At 36.6% G+C, this 16,970-nt stretch overlaps 1 protein-coding gene across 1 annotated transcript in view; it reads left to right on the top strand.

Annotated features, from left to right (window-relative positions):
- KIF13B (kinesin family member 13B) overlaps positions 1-16,970 on the top strand; it is a 201,810-nt gene that overhangs the window by 159,813 nt on the left and 25,027 nt on the right. The window contains exons 36-37 of the mRNA XM_086703788.1: positions 4,069-4,180; positions 10,439-10,572. Coding sequence (XP_086559914.1) covers positions 4,069-4,180; positions 10,439-10,572 — 246 coding nt within the window. The remainder of the gene's footprint in view (positions 1-4,068; positions 4,181-10,438; positions 10,573-16,970) is intronic.

Raw genomic sequence — 16,970 nt, 5'->3', positions numbered from 1 at the left:
ATCACCCATTCAGCCCATCTCCCACCCATCTCCCCTCCAGTAAACGAACAATAACAAAAAAAAAGACCCTTAAAAACCAGACCCTTAAATACAGAGAACAAACTGGCTGTTGCCAGAAGGAAGGTGGGTGTGAGGATGGGTAAAATAGATAAAGGGGATTAAGAGTACACTTATCTTGGCGCCTGGGTGGCGCAGTCGGTTAAGCGTCCGACTTCAGCCAGGTCACGATCTCGCGGTCCGTGAGTTCGAGCCCCGCGTCGGGCTCTGGGCTGATGGCTCGGAGCCTGGAGCCTGTTTCCGATTCTGTGTCTCCCTCTCTCTCTGCCCCTCCCCCGTTCATGCTCTGTCTCTCTCTGTCCCAAAAATAAATAAACGTTGAAAAAAAAAAATTAAAAAAAAAAAAAAAAAAGAGTACACTTATCTTGATGAGCACTGAGAAATAGAAAAAATCTATCTATCTATCTATCTATCTATAGATATAAAATTGCAGTGATGTTGCTATTTACTGTTACTGTCATTATTGTAAGCCAGTTTTTTAATAGACATAATGAAAACTTAGCAAGCTTTATATGACCAGTCTACCAAGATGGACTTCGCTTGCAGAATTAATTTCAGCAGATTGTTTGTTTTTCCATCTAAAATTGGCTGTGCACTGAGACCTTTTGTGATGCAAGGAACACTGTCAACTTAAAAATATTGATATTTCTAAAGCCATTTTAGATGGAATTATACTTTTTATAATTTTTATATTTTTTAAGTTAGTAAGATATTGTGTTTATTGTCCTCCGTTGGAGTTTTCGATGCAGTAGCCAAATGCCTAAATGAATATTCAGTTAACAAAACTGATTTTTGTGTGTTTTGGCTGCCTCACCTTCCTGAAAACTGCAGTGATTTAGTGTGGCACAGGTAATGGCTGATGCCAAATATGAGTCATTTCTTCTTTGGTTGCATTGGAAGCCACCTTTGGACCTGTAATGTCACTGGCACTTCTCATTCTTTACCTCTTTATCTCTTTCCTGATTAAAAACAGACCTCTTTCTGAAAAACCTAAAGAATTTGTGTCTGGAAAGAGCAGTAACGGAAATTTTAGGTGCACCAGGAGGACCTAAGCATGTTCTCAAATCAGCTGAGAGCCTCTGTGTTTTCCCTGTTTGATTTTGTCTTTAAGCATGATGGTAGCCAACATAACTGCCGTCTCAAATAGGGTTTTATTTCTTTGAATTCAGCCTGTTAGCACAAATAATCCCTAATAAGTATGAAGCTAGTTTAAAGATCTTAAACAAAGCTGGAGTTTTCTCCCTTGTATATCCTCATCTTGGCTGATTTCTGAAGTTTGATAGACATGTAGAATGTTAGAAACAAATCACAGATTTATCTTTTTTTTTTTTTTTTAATTTTAACGTTTATTTATTTTTGAGACAGAGAGAGAGCATGAACAGGGGAGGGGCAGAGAGAGAGGGAGACACAGAATCTGAAACAGGCTCCAGGCTCTGAGTGGTCAGCACAGAGCCTGACGCGGGGCTCGAACTCACGGACCGTGAGATCATGACCTGAGCCTAAGTCGGATGCTTAACCGACCGAGCCACCCAGGCACCCCAGATTTATCTTTTTAGATTCCAGGTATGTATGTATATATATGTATACATACATACATACATACATACTTTCTTCATTTTGAGAGCTGAGCTCCTAAGAGGTCAGAATGATCTAGTGTTTGGCCAAGTCCTATTTATTCACTGTCCTGAGTTCATCTCCCTCTGAAGTATCTGTAACTGGGATGCTACCTCCCCCCCTCCCCCAACATTTTAGTAAAGGGAGAATAACTGGAACAGCCAGGGATGTAAAATTTATTGGAAAGACAGTAATTGCCTTGTCCCTGGGGGGCAGTGTGTGTAGTTACACACTGAACCACAGGTTTCATTTCTGGCAAGAGAATGGACATGCATTATAGGAGGAAAAGAATAAGTGAATGATTTCAGTAGAATGTTTCCCCAGAGATCTGTGGGTGTCAGAAAGAGGAGGAAGGAGTGTTGTACCCAGTTTATCATCCAAATTTGTTGTTCCCTCTAAAGCAGCGTCTGTTCTACCCCAGATCTCTGTGTCCCTGCCTTTGATTGGTGAGACCTGGGAATAGTTAGCATGTGGAATTCCTCAAGGTTAAGGTAGATGGATGAAGCGAAATGTATTTCCATTTTTCATTATCCGACAGGGCTAGTGGTATGGCTAAGGCAGTATGTATATACTGTGTGCGTCCTTTCAAATGTTCTCACTTGAGATATTTGAATATATGATGTAGTAAAAGTTATTGCTTCCATTCCGATTTGTTAGTAACATTATGTGTGGGGGTGCCAGCTGGGAAATATTACCCGGGAAGCTAGCGGAGCGCCGAGTGTGCCTTGGGGGAAGAGAGGACACCAACATTATTTGTCATTGGACCATTATACACCAAATGGCTGAGGTGCTGACTCCAAATCAGCTACTTAGTTTTCCTAAGGGACAGAGTGCCACTATGTCAGCTGCCAAACAAGAAAGAGAAATCTGAAACACAAAAATACATTTATTCTCAAATTAAGTAAGTTGTCTTCAAAACAACCTTGCATGAGCTTAACACTGTAAACAAAGAATGAGGCTTTTCTTCCTCTGAGAAGCTCCAAAGAATATTGACCTTAGTGTTCAGCTACCTGATTGTGATGTCCCAGAATACACAAAGCTGCAGCTTCCCAGACAGACAATTAAATTTAAATGCAAAAGACATTAACGAAACATTAAAGTATGTAAATGAGTGTGTGATTCATAGTAACACAAATGCTCCTACAGTGAAGTATTTCAGAGTTCATGGTTTCCCTAATCATCTTTTCATGTCTGTTTTGTTTCCTGGCTTCCTAATGCTAAAACATCATACCATTTTTTTAAAACTATCAAGGGCTGAGAGAGTTCCTAGGGAAAAGTGGCATTCTCAGAGGTAAACAGGATCCAGATCACTTAGGGCTTATTGATTTTATGATCAGTACTTAGGTTGCTGCTAAAAGTGGATAGGTTTCCAATACGTATCTGAAACCTTAGAGGTCTTTCCACCTCCATCCATCTTTGGGAGCAGTGAAGAACTCACTCTGCAGGCGATTACTAAGGAGAACTCAAAAGTCGTTAGCATCACTCATCTGTGGGATACCAGCTTAAACTAATGTAAAATACTCTTATTTAACTTGGATACAAAAGAAGTCAGAGTGATTATCAAAGGATCAAAAGGGAACTTAAAGCTTTTATAAGATTTGCATCTCATCCCCATTACTGGGTGTTGTACTTCTAGCATTTGGTTGGGGTTTATTTCTTTACGAGATGGGACTGAAGTTAAAAGTGCTTTGATGATATCACCATTAATCCATCACCCAGCTGGTGGTGTTCTTGTATTATGCAATGAAATCTTTTTAATGGGGATTTACAAAATAAGTTAGGGTACAATAAAATTTGTTAATCCAGAGACTTCCATTATTGGGAACTGGTGATTACTTGATTTGTGCTCAACTGGAACTTTAATGCGTGTTGAAAATAAGAGCCTTGGTAATATACTGTTCTAGAATTTTTACTTTCATGAACGGTGTGTGAATGGATGGGAAGATACCCCCTGGAGAAGGGAGAAGACACAGCCTACACCATTAGAGTTTTTCCTCAGTCTCAGCTGAGAATCTGAAGTGAAAGGATCTTGAGGCAGATGAGCAGAAAGAAACAGCCTGTCTGAGGCAGAACGTAAGGGAGGTTTTCAAAGGAATGTCTTCTTGTATCTGTATTTCCTGGGAAGCAGCATGATTTACAGACAGAAGGTTAGGACAGAGCTGAGGAGACTGAATTGTGAACTGGAGAGGAGATCCAAATTTGAGGTATTGTTAGTATTTGGGAAATTTGCACTATAAAGATGAAAGTACAAGAGGAAAGGTACATAAACAATCAAATCGGTCATGTCTTTAAAGGGAATAAAGCTTTAGAAATGATAACAGGTTTTTCTTAAATATCTTCAGGTTTTTCTGTCAACTATTTGATTTGAATAAAAATTGCTGTTTTTGTTTTCAACAGGGCCGGTGGGAAAGTCAACAGGATGTATCCCAAACTGCAGTTTCCAGAGGGATAGCTCCTGTTGCCCCATCTCTCCCAGACCGTCCCCATAATAACCATTCTCCCGACCCAGGTAGGTTACATTTTCATTTGTCAACCACTGTCATGGAATTTGAGCATCTTTCAGAAGTAGTTTAAAACAGGATTTCCTGGGGCACCTGGGTGGCTCAGTTGGTTAAGCGTCCAACTCTTGGTTTTGGTTCAGGTCATGATCTCACAGTACGTGAGATCCAGCCCTGCATCAGGCTCTGTGCTGACAGCATGGAACCTGCTTGGGATTCTCTCTCACCTTCTCTCTCTCTGCCCCTCCTCTGCTCCCATTCTCTGTCTCTCTCAAAATACATACATACATACAACATACATGAGCAAACAGACAAATTTTAAAACAGAATTTCCTACCCTGTAACTACTATCCTACTAGTGAATGCTCATCTGATTTTTTCCCTTTTTTGGTTTATAACATGTTGTTACATTGATTTTTGAATGTTGAATTTATCCTGCATTACTGTGGTAAATACCACTTGATGTGTTATCATTTATATCTTCTTTATTCTACTTGCTAACTTTCTGTAAAGGATTTTTGTGTTTATGTTCTATGATGAATACTTCTCTTTTCTCATAATAATGCCTTAGTTAGGTTTTGATATGAATATGTTGGCCTCATAAAATGACTTGGGAAATATTTCCTTACCATCTTTTTTTCTTAAAGATTTTATATAAGCTTGGTATTACTTCTTCCTTAAATGTTTGACAGGATTCACCAGTGACACTATCTGGGCCTGGAATTTTCTCTTTGGGAAACTTTTAAATTATGACTTCATTTTCTTTAATAAAGTGCTATTTAACTTTTTGTATTTCTTTGTGAGCCAATTTTCATAAGTTATGTTTTTCAGGTAATTTTCTGTTTCATCTAAATTATTACTCTTATTTCAGTAAATGTTATGGTGTTCCTTTATTGCCCTTTTAATGTTTATAGGATCTATTGTGATATTCCTTCTTTTTATTTATTTATTTAAATTTTTTTTTTAATGTTTATTTATTTATTTTGAGAGAGAGAGAGAGTGAGAGAATCCCAGGCAGGTTCCACGTTGTCAGCACAGAGCAGGATGTGGGGCTCAATCTCACAAGCTGTGAGATCATGACCTGAGCTGAAATCAAGAGTCAGATGTTTAACCAACTGAGCCATCTAGGCACCCCTCCTTTTTATTTTTGATAATTTTTGTTTTCTTTCTGTTTTTCTTGAGTACATTTGAGGCATGTCTTATTTTTCTCAGTCTTCTCTCAGAACGAAAGTTGGTCTTACTTTGTTCATTGTTTACTTTGTTTCATTGATTTTGTTTTTATTTTTGATTGTTTCATGGATTTCTATTTCTTTCTGCATTTCACGAATTTTGGAATATGGTGCTTTCATTTTCATTCTATTCAAAATATTTTCTAATTTCCCTCTGATTTATTCTTTGACTCGTAAGTTATTGGGTAGCATGTTAATTCATTTTCATATGTCTGGTGAGAATCTTTTTATTAATGGATTGCTTATTTGATTTCCTTATGATCAGAGAGACTCTTTAATATTTCAGTCTTTTGGAATGTTTTTGAGACTATGTTCTACCTTGGTAAACATTCCATGTATGCTTGGAAAGAAGGTCTGTTCTGTTTGGGAGCATAGCATTCTGTATATATCAGGTCAGTGTGGTTGATAAGCTTATTCAGTCAGATCGGTTCTTCAAATAGTCTGTCCTTCTACTAATTTTTTTTCTATTTGTCCTATCCATCACTGAGAGAGGGCATTAAATCTCCAAATATGATTATGAAAAATTACCTACTTTTTCATTTATTTTATCTGTTTTTACATCATTCTTGTAGGAACTTTGTTGTTAGGTATATACATTATTTTTTCCCAATGAAGTGATATTTCTATCATTATTAAATGTCCCTTTATATCTTTGGAATTCTCTTACTTTGAAATCTCACTTGATATTAACGTAGCCTCATCAACTTTCTTTTGCTTATTGTTTGAATGGTGTCTCCTTTTCTCAGTCTTTAAAATTTTAGCTATATTCGCTCTTTAAATGAACAAATATTTGCTATCTTGTCAGCATATAGTTAGCTCTAACTTATTTTCTAATCTAGCTTGACAAGTTTTGCCTTTTTCTTGGCATATTTAATTCTTCTACATCTAATATTATTATTATTATGTCTGCTACATTGCTGTTGGTTTCTCTTTGGCCTTTTGTATTTTATTTTATTTTTCCGCTGTAACTTCTTTTCTGCCTTCTTTTGGGATAATTGGAAAAATATTTTTTAGTATTTAATTTTATTTCCATTTCTGGCTGTTTGGTATTTCTGTATTTATTTATTAAAGTCTTTGCTCAAGGATTCTAGTATAGATTCTTAACTTATCATAGTCTACTTAGAATTAATAATACATCACTTCCCACTGCAGAAATATAAGAACCTTGTAAGTGTATAATTCCATTTGCCTGTTCCTGGACCCCTCTTATTTTGTATTATTGTTGTTATATCTTTTATAGACATTGTGAACCCATTTTACGATGTTACTCTTTCTGCTTTTAAACAGCCAGATTAAGACTATAGAAAATCTTTTATATTTTTCTTCATATTTATTATTTCTGGCACTATCCTTCGTGAAGTCTTATATTTATCCAATATCATTTCTCTATAGTCCAAAGAATATCCTATAGTATTTCTTATTGTGAAGTTCTCTTGGAGAGAAAAGAATGCTTCTCCCCTTTTTGAGATTATCTTCACTTCACTTTATTTGAAGAATTTTTTCACTAGCTAGAGAATTCTGGGTAGATAGCTTCTTTCAACACTTCAAACATCTTACAATGTCTTTTAGATTCCTTTTCTGCTGAGAATCAGCCATCATTTCTGTCTCTTTTTCCTACATGTAATATGTCTGTGTTTACTCTCTTGTTTGCTTTCATAGTTCTCTCAATTTTTGTTTTCAGCACTTGGACTAAGGTATACTTAGGTATGGTTTCTTAGTACTTATCTTACTTGTGTTTCATTGATATTCTTGGATCTGTAAGTTGTGGTTTTCAACAAATTTGGTAAATGTTCAGCTATTATTACATTTTACCCCCAACAATTTTTCTCTACTCTTTCTGAGATTCAAATTACACGTATTAGATTGTTTGATATTACCCTACAGGTCACAGGAGCTCAATTTTTTTTAATTTTTATTTTTCATCCTTTTGTCTTATTCTTATATCTTCTGGTTGCATAATTTCTCCTTCCATTTCCAACCTTCTGTTAAGTACATCCAGAGAATATTTTATTTCAGTTATTATTCTTTTCAGTTCTAGAATTTCACTTGTTTCTTTATTTAAAGTTTTAATTTCTCTGTGGATATTTTATACCTATACATTTGTTAAGATCAGATTCTTCTTTACTTCCTTGGGCCTGTGTCTAAAACTACTTCAACATACTTATCTGCTAAATCCAGCATCTGGGCCATCTCATGGTCTTATTTACATTGACTGCTTTTTTCTTGACTATGGGTTATATTTAATGAGTTTTGACAAATGCATTTACCTGTGTAACCTACCCACCAGTCAAGTTTACAAGATGTACAGGACTCCAGCTACTTTCCACAATCAGCCAGTGTTCTGATTTCTATTCCTTCAGATTAGTTTTGCCTGTTCTACAATTTCATACAAATGGAATCATGCAGTATATGCTCTTTTTGTGTTATGCTTCTTTTATTCAACATTTCTGTTCATGTTATCCACACGGTTGCATCCTTCAGTAATTTATTTTTTGTTGTTGAGAAACATTCACTATCACAGTTGAATTTGTCACAATTTTTAATTAGTTCTTCTATTTATGGACATGTGGCTTATTTCCAGTTTTTGGTTACTGTGAATAAAGTTTGTTCTTGTATAAGTGTTTTTGTGAACACTTCTGTTGAGTTAATACCTAGGAGTGAAATACCTTGTTTTAAAGTTCTGTAAATTTGTTGTTGTTGTTTTAAAGATTGTAATCCATGCTTACTTGATTTACATTATTCTCCGCTTTGCTTTGGTCATCATTGCTTCTTGCATCCCACTCTGTCTTTCTGAGTTTAGTTTCTTTTTTGTGAATTACATCTATCATCAGTGCATTTAGCAGTCATCAGTTAGTGACAAACCCTTTAGAAATTTTTATTTTGGGGCTCCTGGGTGGCTCCGTCGGTTAAGCGTCCGACTTCAGCACAGGTCATGATCTCACAGCTTGTGGTTTCGAGCCCCGCGTTGGACTCCGTGCTGACAGCTCAGATCCTGGAGCCTGCTTCGGATTCTGTGTCTTCCTCTCACTCTGCTCCTCCCCTGCTCATGCTCTGTCTCTCTCTCTCAAAAATAAATAAACATTAAAAAAATTTTTTTAAGTTTTTATTTTGTCTTCACTTTGAAGAATCCTTTTACTATGGAAAATATCAAACATACAAGAGTAGAAAGAATAACACCATATGCTCTCAGGTAGCCCTCCCAACTTCAGAATGATCAGTTCATCACTAGTCTGATGTACCCCTACTCCTGCTACATCTCCCAGCCCTCTCCTGGGTAATTTGAAGCAAATCCCAGATATCATTTGATCTGTGAATATCTGTACATGTGTCTCTAAGAGCAGTAACGTTTCTCTAGAGCTGATAACATTTCTCTCCTAAGAAAAATTAAAAATAAGTCCTTGATATCATCAAATATCTAGTCAGTATTTAGATTTCTCCAATTGGCTCAAAAATACCTTTTAGTTATTTTGAATGAAAATCTAAGTAAGGTTCATTTATTGTGATGAGTTGATATGTGTCTTGAGTTAAAGTTTAATCTATATGTTCTTTGTCTTTTTCCCCCATCCATTGTATTTGCTGAAGAGACCACGTCTTTTGCACAGTAGACTATGTTACCATCCCCCTGAGGTTGTTTAAACAGGGTTCTCTATCAACCGTATTTCCTGTGAATTGGTAGTTAGCTCTACAGGCTTGAACAGATTTTCAGGCCATTTTGAGGGAGGGGTGGAAGGTAGGATAAATGGAAGGGTAGTTTTGTGTACTTACCTCAAGAGACACCTTGTGTCTGATTGTCTCACTTTGTGATATATGCAGCCTTTGAAAGATTTTTGGCCAGATCTTCATTTAATTAAGGGTCTTCCTCAGTGTAGAATGTTAATTTAACTGTAGGGAGAAGTCTAGATTGTCCCTGTTGTTTGGCCTCAGCATTTAGATGATTATGTCCTTCTGGCTCTTTATTCATCTCAAACTTATTTTCTATTTGTTTCCTTTGTTTTGTTCTACTCTTTCCTAATTTTGCCTTCTTGTAAATTATTTGATTTTTTTGAAATCCGCTTTAACACATCTCTTGGAATTTATAGCTATCTCTTTGCTTTATTGTTTTAGTGATTGCTCTCATGATTATAAAATATCCTTACCTTTCACAGTCTACTTAGAGTTATTATACTACTGTATGTAAAATTTACAAACCTTGGAACTGTATGGGTCCATGTCGCAACTGTATTGCCAATGAACTTAAAGTCATTTCAGGGGCCAGTGTAGAGTAGAAGTATGCTGGTGGCTGTGTGCTTCCATTGGGGCAGCATCACACACAGTTCCTCAGGTTGACTTGCTTGTTGTTTTTAAAGTATTATGTGGATACAGTGTTTTACAGTTTGTGACTTAGGTTACATTTTCCTAAAACTTCAGTTTTATTCACTAAGGGGAGAGACATCTTTTTATATCATAGATATTGTCTGCATGTCTGATCCCAGCCTTTGGTAATTTAGAGCAAGTAAGAACGTGGTTGGTCAGGGCATTGATCCCTCTCCTGTAAAAACAACTCAAACACCACCTTCTTCCTAAAAGCTCCATTTCATCATCTTCATTCAGTAAGTAGGTATGAAAAGCTAAAGCTGGAGAAGACATAGTCAGTCCCTGACTTCAAAGAGTTTAAAGTCTAGATAGAGAGCGATACATGTGTGTCACCAGCTGTGTGATGTAAAAATGAAAACCCCCATCTTATTCTAGGGCAGAAGGTAGTACTTGAACCAATTTGTGACAGGACTGGGGTTGGATTACCCTTCGGATACTAACAGGAACACTGAATATTAGAACATTTTTGGACTACCCTAATTGCTGTTATTTAATTGGAAAAGGAAATAACATTTTGTTTGAGGAGAGCCATAATAATACTGTGTTTTTCTAATATTTTTAAAGGATACTTTTGAATAATTTATATTGTTATATTTGCTACAAATGAAATTTGGCAAACTTGCAAGAAAGAAAACGTCTATGTAGTTGTTTACATTTTATCTCTTTTCGTTTCAATACTGTTGACAGGATTTAGTAGCCTAGCAGCCTCCTACTTGAATCCAGTAAAATCCTTTGTGCCGCAGATGCCAAAGCTCTTGAAGTCGCTCTTCCCTGTCCGTGATGAGAAAAGGGGCAAGCAGCCGTCTCCCCTTGTACATCAGGTAAAAGCATCAGGAAAAGCAATGGTGAACATTTCCTAATTCCTGGTGGAATGATGCTCTGTGTCGTCGCATTGATGCTGAAGGGGAGGGATAACAGTGGTGGTGGGGCCTTAGAACCAGCCTTTTTAGGCCTAGTAAAAGCTTGTGATAATTTCTCCTTCACTCTTTTCAGAGGTAACAGAGCTGTTGAAACTTACTGACAGTCTCAATCCTTTCTGCTTTTAAAAAGTGCCGAGTACACTGCTAATGTGATTTATGGTAATATTACTTAGAGCAACAATAGTAAAATTTATGAAGTGCACTTAGTGTTGTTTGTGTATTGCCAAATAGAAAATGTAATTCTATTTTTAATTCTTGATTTCATTTCTTATTTCAAACAATTTTATGTCATCACTGTCCTTCCCTCTCCACCTCTTTTTCCTCTGCTGTGTTCTATCTGTTCCTTCATTTAAAATGTTACAAGTGATCACTTGTCTTATTTCCCCTTTTTCTTAAAACTCTCCACCCAGCCTTCAAATAAGTTTTAAAGAAAATCTTAGAGGGTTTTCAACATAATCAGGAGTCTGCTCTTATGCGATGGTGAATGGGAAGCCTGTTGGAAATGTAATTTCCAGCCTTATGTAGGTGTGAATTCAGCAGAAAATGATAAATGAGGATTTATTTATACTCCTTCAAAAACACATACAGTGCAAGTTCAGTTGTTGAAATAGGTCTTTTGACATCAGCTTATCCACATTCACTTAAAACGTTCAAGTTGCAGAAATGCAGGTGAGTCCTTGTTTGAGACCTTTAACTATTTAAAAGAATTTTCTGAGTTTATGAATGCATATTCAAGGGGGGTGGTATTAGTTTTGTAAGGCTGCAATATAGACATAATTTTTTCAACTTAGCATTATATAAACATTACTTAAGCAGACATTTACACATATTGGATGGAAAAAAAATCATGATTTTGGATGCTTAAACTAAATTTAAGCACATAAGAAGGAGTGCTTGACAGTTATTGAAGGAATCTATGACCATGAGAGCTAAAAGAAATAGCAAGTCTAATCCTTGGTTGGGGTTTAGGCAAAAATGATTTTTCCAAGGATTTGTATATATTATTCTGTTACTACATCATTGGTTTGTAATGTATGATGCATGGACTCTCTGTGTCAGAATTTCCATGGTAGATTTTTAAGAATGTAACTTTAAAAAAAGCAATAACAGCCTGACCTCATAATCCATACCCCATCTGGGAGTGCCTTTATAATCTGTATTTATAAGCACCCAGGTGATTTTATCAAAATATAAAGTTTGATAACCACCATTTTCCAATTGCTATTTGGTGAAGACAGTTATAGAAGTTAAAGGAAATTGACACGGCATTAGAAGTTATTGAATCATACTCTGTAGTTATAGTTAGTTTTTCAGTGCTACTTTGAGTTTTTGATGTTGCAAGTCAAATCACCTGCTACAATAAATTATTTTTACTGTTTTGCCAGTAAATGATTGATTCTTCTGGATATGAGAGGAACAATAATGTGTTAGAAAGAAATGTAGTGATTGGCAAATAACTGCATTTTGTAATGTCCAGTTTAAGAAGGTAATCTTGAGATATTTCAAAGATATCTTACGCAGTATTTGTCCATTTGGTTTACTTTTTTTGAGCATATATGAGCAATGGCATTGGAGAGAGTAGCCCAGATATTTCACATTTCATAAATAAATGATAATATAAATACAAAACTTGCCTGAATGAAGATGCCTAGTGGTGGAGTTAAACAGTCCAGTTGGGGTTCGGTTTGTGAAAGCTCGACCCCACTGCAGGACCTTTCCTGAAGGTCACCAGGGAGCTGCATCTTGCCTGCACCATTCCAGTCCTCATCTGACTTGACATCATACCTGAAACACTTGCATCTCTAGGCTTCAGTGCTGTGACATTTCCTGGCATCCCTTCCTCTGACTGCTCAGTCTTTCTCAGTTGACTTTTCTGGGACCATCTGTTCCATCAAGCTGCAAATATTCAGGTGCCCCAGAGCTCCATTCTGGGCCTTCTTTCCATGGGTCACCCTATTTACTTCCATGGCTCTGTTTATGCATTTTCAACGCTCAAATTTCTATCACCAGCCCAAACTTTGCCCCTCATCTTGGGCTTCATGGAGCCAACTACCCATTAAACTTTTTCACTCATAAATCAATTAGGCATTCACATTTTATAAGTCCAAAACATTACCGTTGGTTTCAGCTCACAAGTCTATTTACTGCCAACACACAAACTACTTAAAACTACAAATCCATCTCAGTATGTAGCACAAATGTCCACCTAGTTGCTCATATCTCAGAGTGCATCAGTAAAATTTTATAGGTACTGCTTCCAATCCAGTGACTTCTGACCATCTCCATCTTCATCAGTCATTCATGCCACCATCATCTCTTGCCTAGATTATTCCAGCAGCCTACATATAGGTCTGTCTGACACTTTTTGCCTCATAAAGTCTATTATTCATGAAGTAGCCAAAGTGACCTTCCAAAATCTTACTTAAATTCATGGCTTGAAGTCTTCCATTGCTTCTCACTAAAACTGAATAAAATCTAAATTCCTTACTGTGCCTTACAACATCCTATATGATCTGTTCCCCTGACTTCTAATCTTTATGCCCTTTATTTCTTCTTTGTTCACCATACTAAGTCATGTTGGCCTTTTCCCCTTCTTCCTTCCTTCCTAACTTCCTTCCTTCCTTCCTCCCTCCCTCCCTCCCTCCCTCCCTCCCTCCCTCCTACCTTCCCTCCCTCCCTTGCTTCCTAATCTCATGAACACATGAAGTTCATTTTGGTCTCAAGAATTTTTTGCATTTGCCTTTCCTTATACTTGGAATACTTTTTCCCAAAGTTTTTGCATGGCTACTAGGTCTCTAATAGAGTGGTCTACTATTTAGAGTGGTCAAGATAGGCCAGTCTAAGGAAGTACACTTGCATTTAGAGAGGCCTTGACCAGCTAAACTAAAACAATAGCTTCCACCACATTAGTATACTATTACCATATTTAATCTTCATTGGATGTTATTGTTATGTTTATATGTTTATTAGCTCTTCTCTAGAATTGGTTGACCATTGACATATGCAGATTATTATATTAGATAGTTTGTATGTGTCAAGTGTCATCCAGTGGTATAAAGTACTATGTTTGCAGTTTAGAGCTGAGGGAATCACATCTGAGTGGGGATTTGCAATATCAAGACATAATTATGAACTTTCTTGCCTAGATTGATACAAGTTCCACTGAAGAACTATTCCTAAAGGAGGGGAAAACTTAAGCGTATCATCAGGACTTAGTTGATCAAAGATGCTTGTGCTCACATCATTTTTATTGACTGTCTGGGATAAAGCTCTCAGAGAAGTAAAGCATAATTTTAAATGACATTGCCAATATGGAGTTTTCTTTTGTTTAAATATGTTTTAAATTGTTGCCACCTGAATGGCGGTTCATCCTTGGAAATGGAGCACTGTAATGCAAATGGAATTTCAAAGTAACAGCAGTAAGAAGAATGCTGTATTGGTTAGACTTCTTTAGTGCTCCTCAATTTTTTTTAAATAGTAGTCTTTACTATAATGGCATCCCATTCACTTGGAAATGAGCTTTGATACCTAAAGTTGAGGGTCTTACTGTTGTTGATGATCTGTCCTGCCTCTCCTCGTGGGAACTCTTAGTCCTCCAGGAAAAAAAATCCGCTTCCTTCCAACCAGTTTTTGCCTCAGAGTTTCATCTGGTGTTACCTAGGAGTTAAAGGGAGGGGAGGAGAAGGTTCTCTCTAGACTTAATTAATAGCTATAGGTTAGTCCACTATATCTCATAATAAATGCTCCATCATTCTTTGGTTGCCTTGTCAGAGTCTTTCTTCAAGTGGGGAGCCTGGAAGTGTTTTCAAGCCCACACTTGAAAATAGTGGAATCATCATCTTCCTCTTCTAAATAATGTACTTCTACCAAAGCAACATATGACTGTACTTTTTTTTTTTTTTTTTTTTTAAAGTCAGTATTAGCTTGTTGTGCCTCTGGTCAGTTAACATTCCCTTTTTTGTTTGTTTGTTTACACTCTTGTCAGTGCAGTTCTTTTTTATTACTGTGTTGTCTAGCTGATGTATAAAAATACTTAAGGAACTTTAGATTCGTTTCTAAAATTTTTCATCTTAGTTTTGTTTTAATGCTCCTAGAATATCAAGGTACTTTTTTTTTTTTTTTTTAATTTTTTAATGTTTATTTTTGAGAGAGAGAGAGAGAGCGTGAATGGGGGTAAGGGGCAGAGAGAGGAGACACAGAATCCGAAGCAGGCTCTAGGCTCTGAGCTGTCAGCACAGAGCCGGACATGGGGCTCGAACTCACGAACTGCAAGATCATGACCTGGGCCGAAGTTGGACGCTCAACCCACTGAGCCACCCAGGTACCAATCAAGGTATTTCTTAAGTAATTATTTAGAAAATACATTTGATCCAGCTATGCAAACTTTTTAAGGGCATAGTCTGTCTTCATTTGAGTCATGAGTAAAATAATTGAACGTTAGAGGGCCTAAGAGAGAGCCCTGTCATAGGCAACTAAAGATCACTCCTCAAGTCACAGGGTGACAGTTCAGCATATTTCAGCTTTACATGTTCAGCAACTACCATCTCCAGTCCACATTTCTTCCTCTCTCTACCAAAGAGATCATGGGAGACTTTGTTAGATACATTATGGAAATAAAGGGACACCATGTCCGTGGTCTTTCTCTGTATCACCAGTCTTGTAACAGGCCTAAAACACATTCATGCTGGCAAACATTCCTCAACTACTCTGTTCACTGCCTGGCTTTGCCATAGCTCTGTGTGAATTATCTAGTGGTATCATTTACCAGTAGTGCAAAGAAATACACAAATGCCATGAACCTTGCTCTCCTTTTGATTCTGTGTTTTATTTGCTGCTAGTGCTTTGTTAGTACACTCATTTCAGTAGCCTGTATAAATAGTCATTAAATAATCAATACCTAAGACTAAAAAACTTAGTGTGTTATAGAATAACATCAAAGATAGAACCCAGAAAAATAGAAATCAGTGCATATCCTAAAAGGAATCTGGATCAATTCTACAGTATGGGAAAGGATAAATTATTAATACTGCATAAGATATAGAGATAATAGATAGTAACCTTGCTGAAGCTATATAATGTGCAACAGCACAAAAAACCCCCAAAACCCCAATGGTTTGAGTATCAACAATATGTGGTAACCAAATAGACCACATATGATAGGATATTATTTTATTTCTATTCCCCCCAACTTTCTCTTTTTATCATTTTTAAAGCTGTTTCCCACTGAACTATGATGAAAGATACTAAAACTTCTTCCTTTTTTATATTTCTGTCCCAGTTTAGTTTGAAGACTTAAAGTTCTTCTCTGAAATAGTCACAATAATGAAGAAACTCACATGGACTCACCTGAACACCACCCTTGGCATTATTAGACCACGCTTAGATTACTGCAGTTGGTCCTGGATGTGTCACTATGGGAAATCCATTGACCAATTGGAATTATTTCAGGGGATAACGTCAGAAATGATTTATGAGAAAGGATTAAAGGAGTTATTTATAGCTTGACCAAACAATGACTAAGAGAGCTGACTGTATAAGCAGTCAAGGGACGGCAGCACCGAGGCGGTGAGAGCTGTGTAGGATGGCTCTGCTACAGCAGGGGGTGGAAGGCGCAGAATGACAGAGGTGAAATTAACAGAGAGACTGGTAACAGCTGTGAATAAGTAGAATGATTTAGAGATAGCAGGGTGCTCTCTTCAAAAAAGCACCATGGAATTGCTGTCACTTCTGTTTTTTTAAAAAATAAGATTTTGAAAATATAAAAATAGTCCAGGTAATAACTGAGGAATGGGATAGGTCTTGTTTCTACCAGTCATTCCTATAATCTCACTGTTAGGTGGAAGAGAGACAGAAGTTGTGTAATGAAGGCAGGATTATTCTCAGAAAAGTACTTTTAATCAGAGTGTCCTTGACATTTTCAAACAAGAGTGTTCAGTACTCTCCCTCATGGAAAGATACAAACATACAACTATGGTGAAACTAATGAAAAGATTAATGTTTATTAACTTGTTCTTTGGAGTCAGCAGGTTTTCACATCAAGATGCTATTATTTTTTGGCATTATATTTCAGTATTTGAAAAGATTCATGGATCTTTTCTTGTACGGTAGAAGTTAATAGTTTACTCTGAAGATTTAAAAACAAAGATTCTTACATTGTACAAAATGTTTTGGTTTGAATATGTTCATAAAGACTTATGTTTCTCATTTTTATGGAGATTTGTTTTTGTTTGTAATCAATTTCTGAGTTCCAGAAATGCAAAGATATTGCACTGAAAGAGGTGGCAGCTGACAAAATTGCT

This window comes from Puma concolor, chromosome B1 (genome assembly GCF_028749965.1).
Source record: "Puma concolor isolate L17-30 chromosome B1, mPumCon1.1.hap2, whole genome shotgun sequence".
NCBI classification, from domain to species: Eukaryota; Metazoa; Chordata; class Mammalia; order Carnivora; family Felidae; genus Puma; species Puma concolor.
This window is presented reverse-complemented; position numbering and strand designations above follow the sequence as displayed.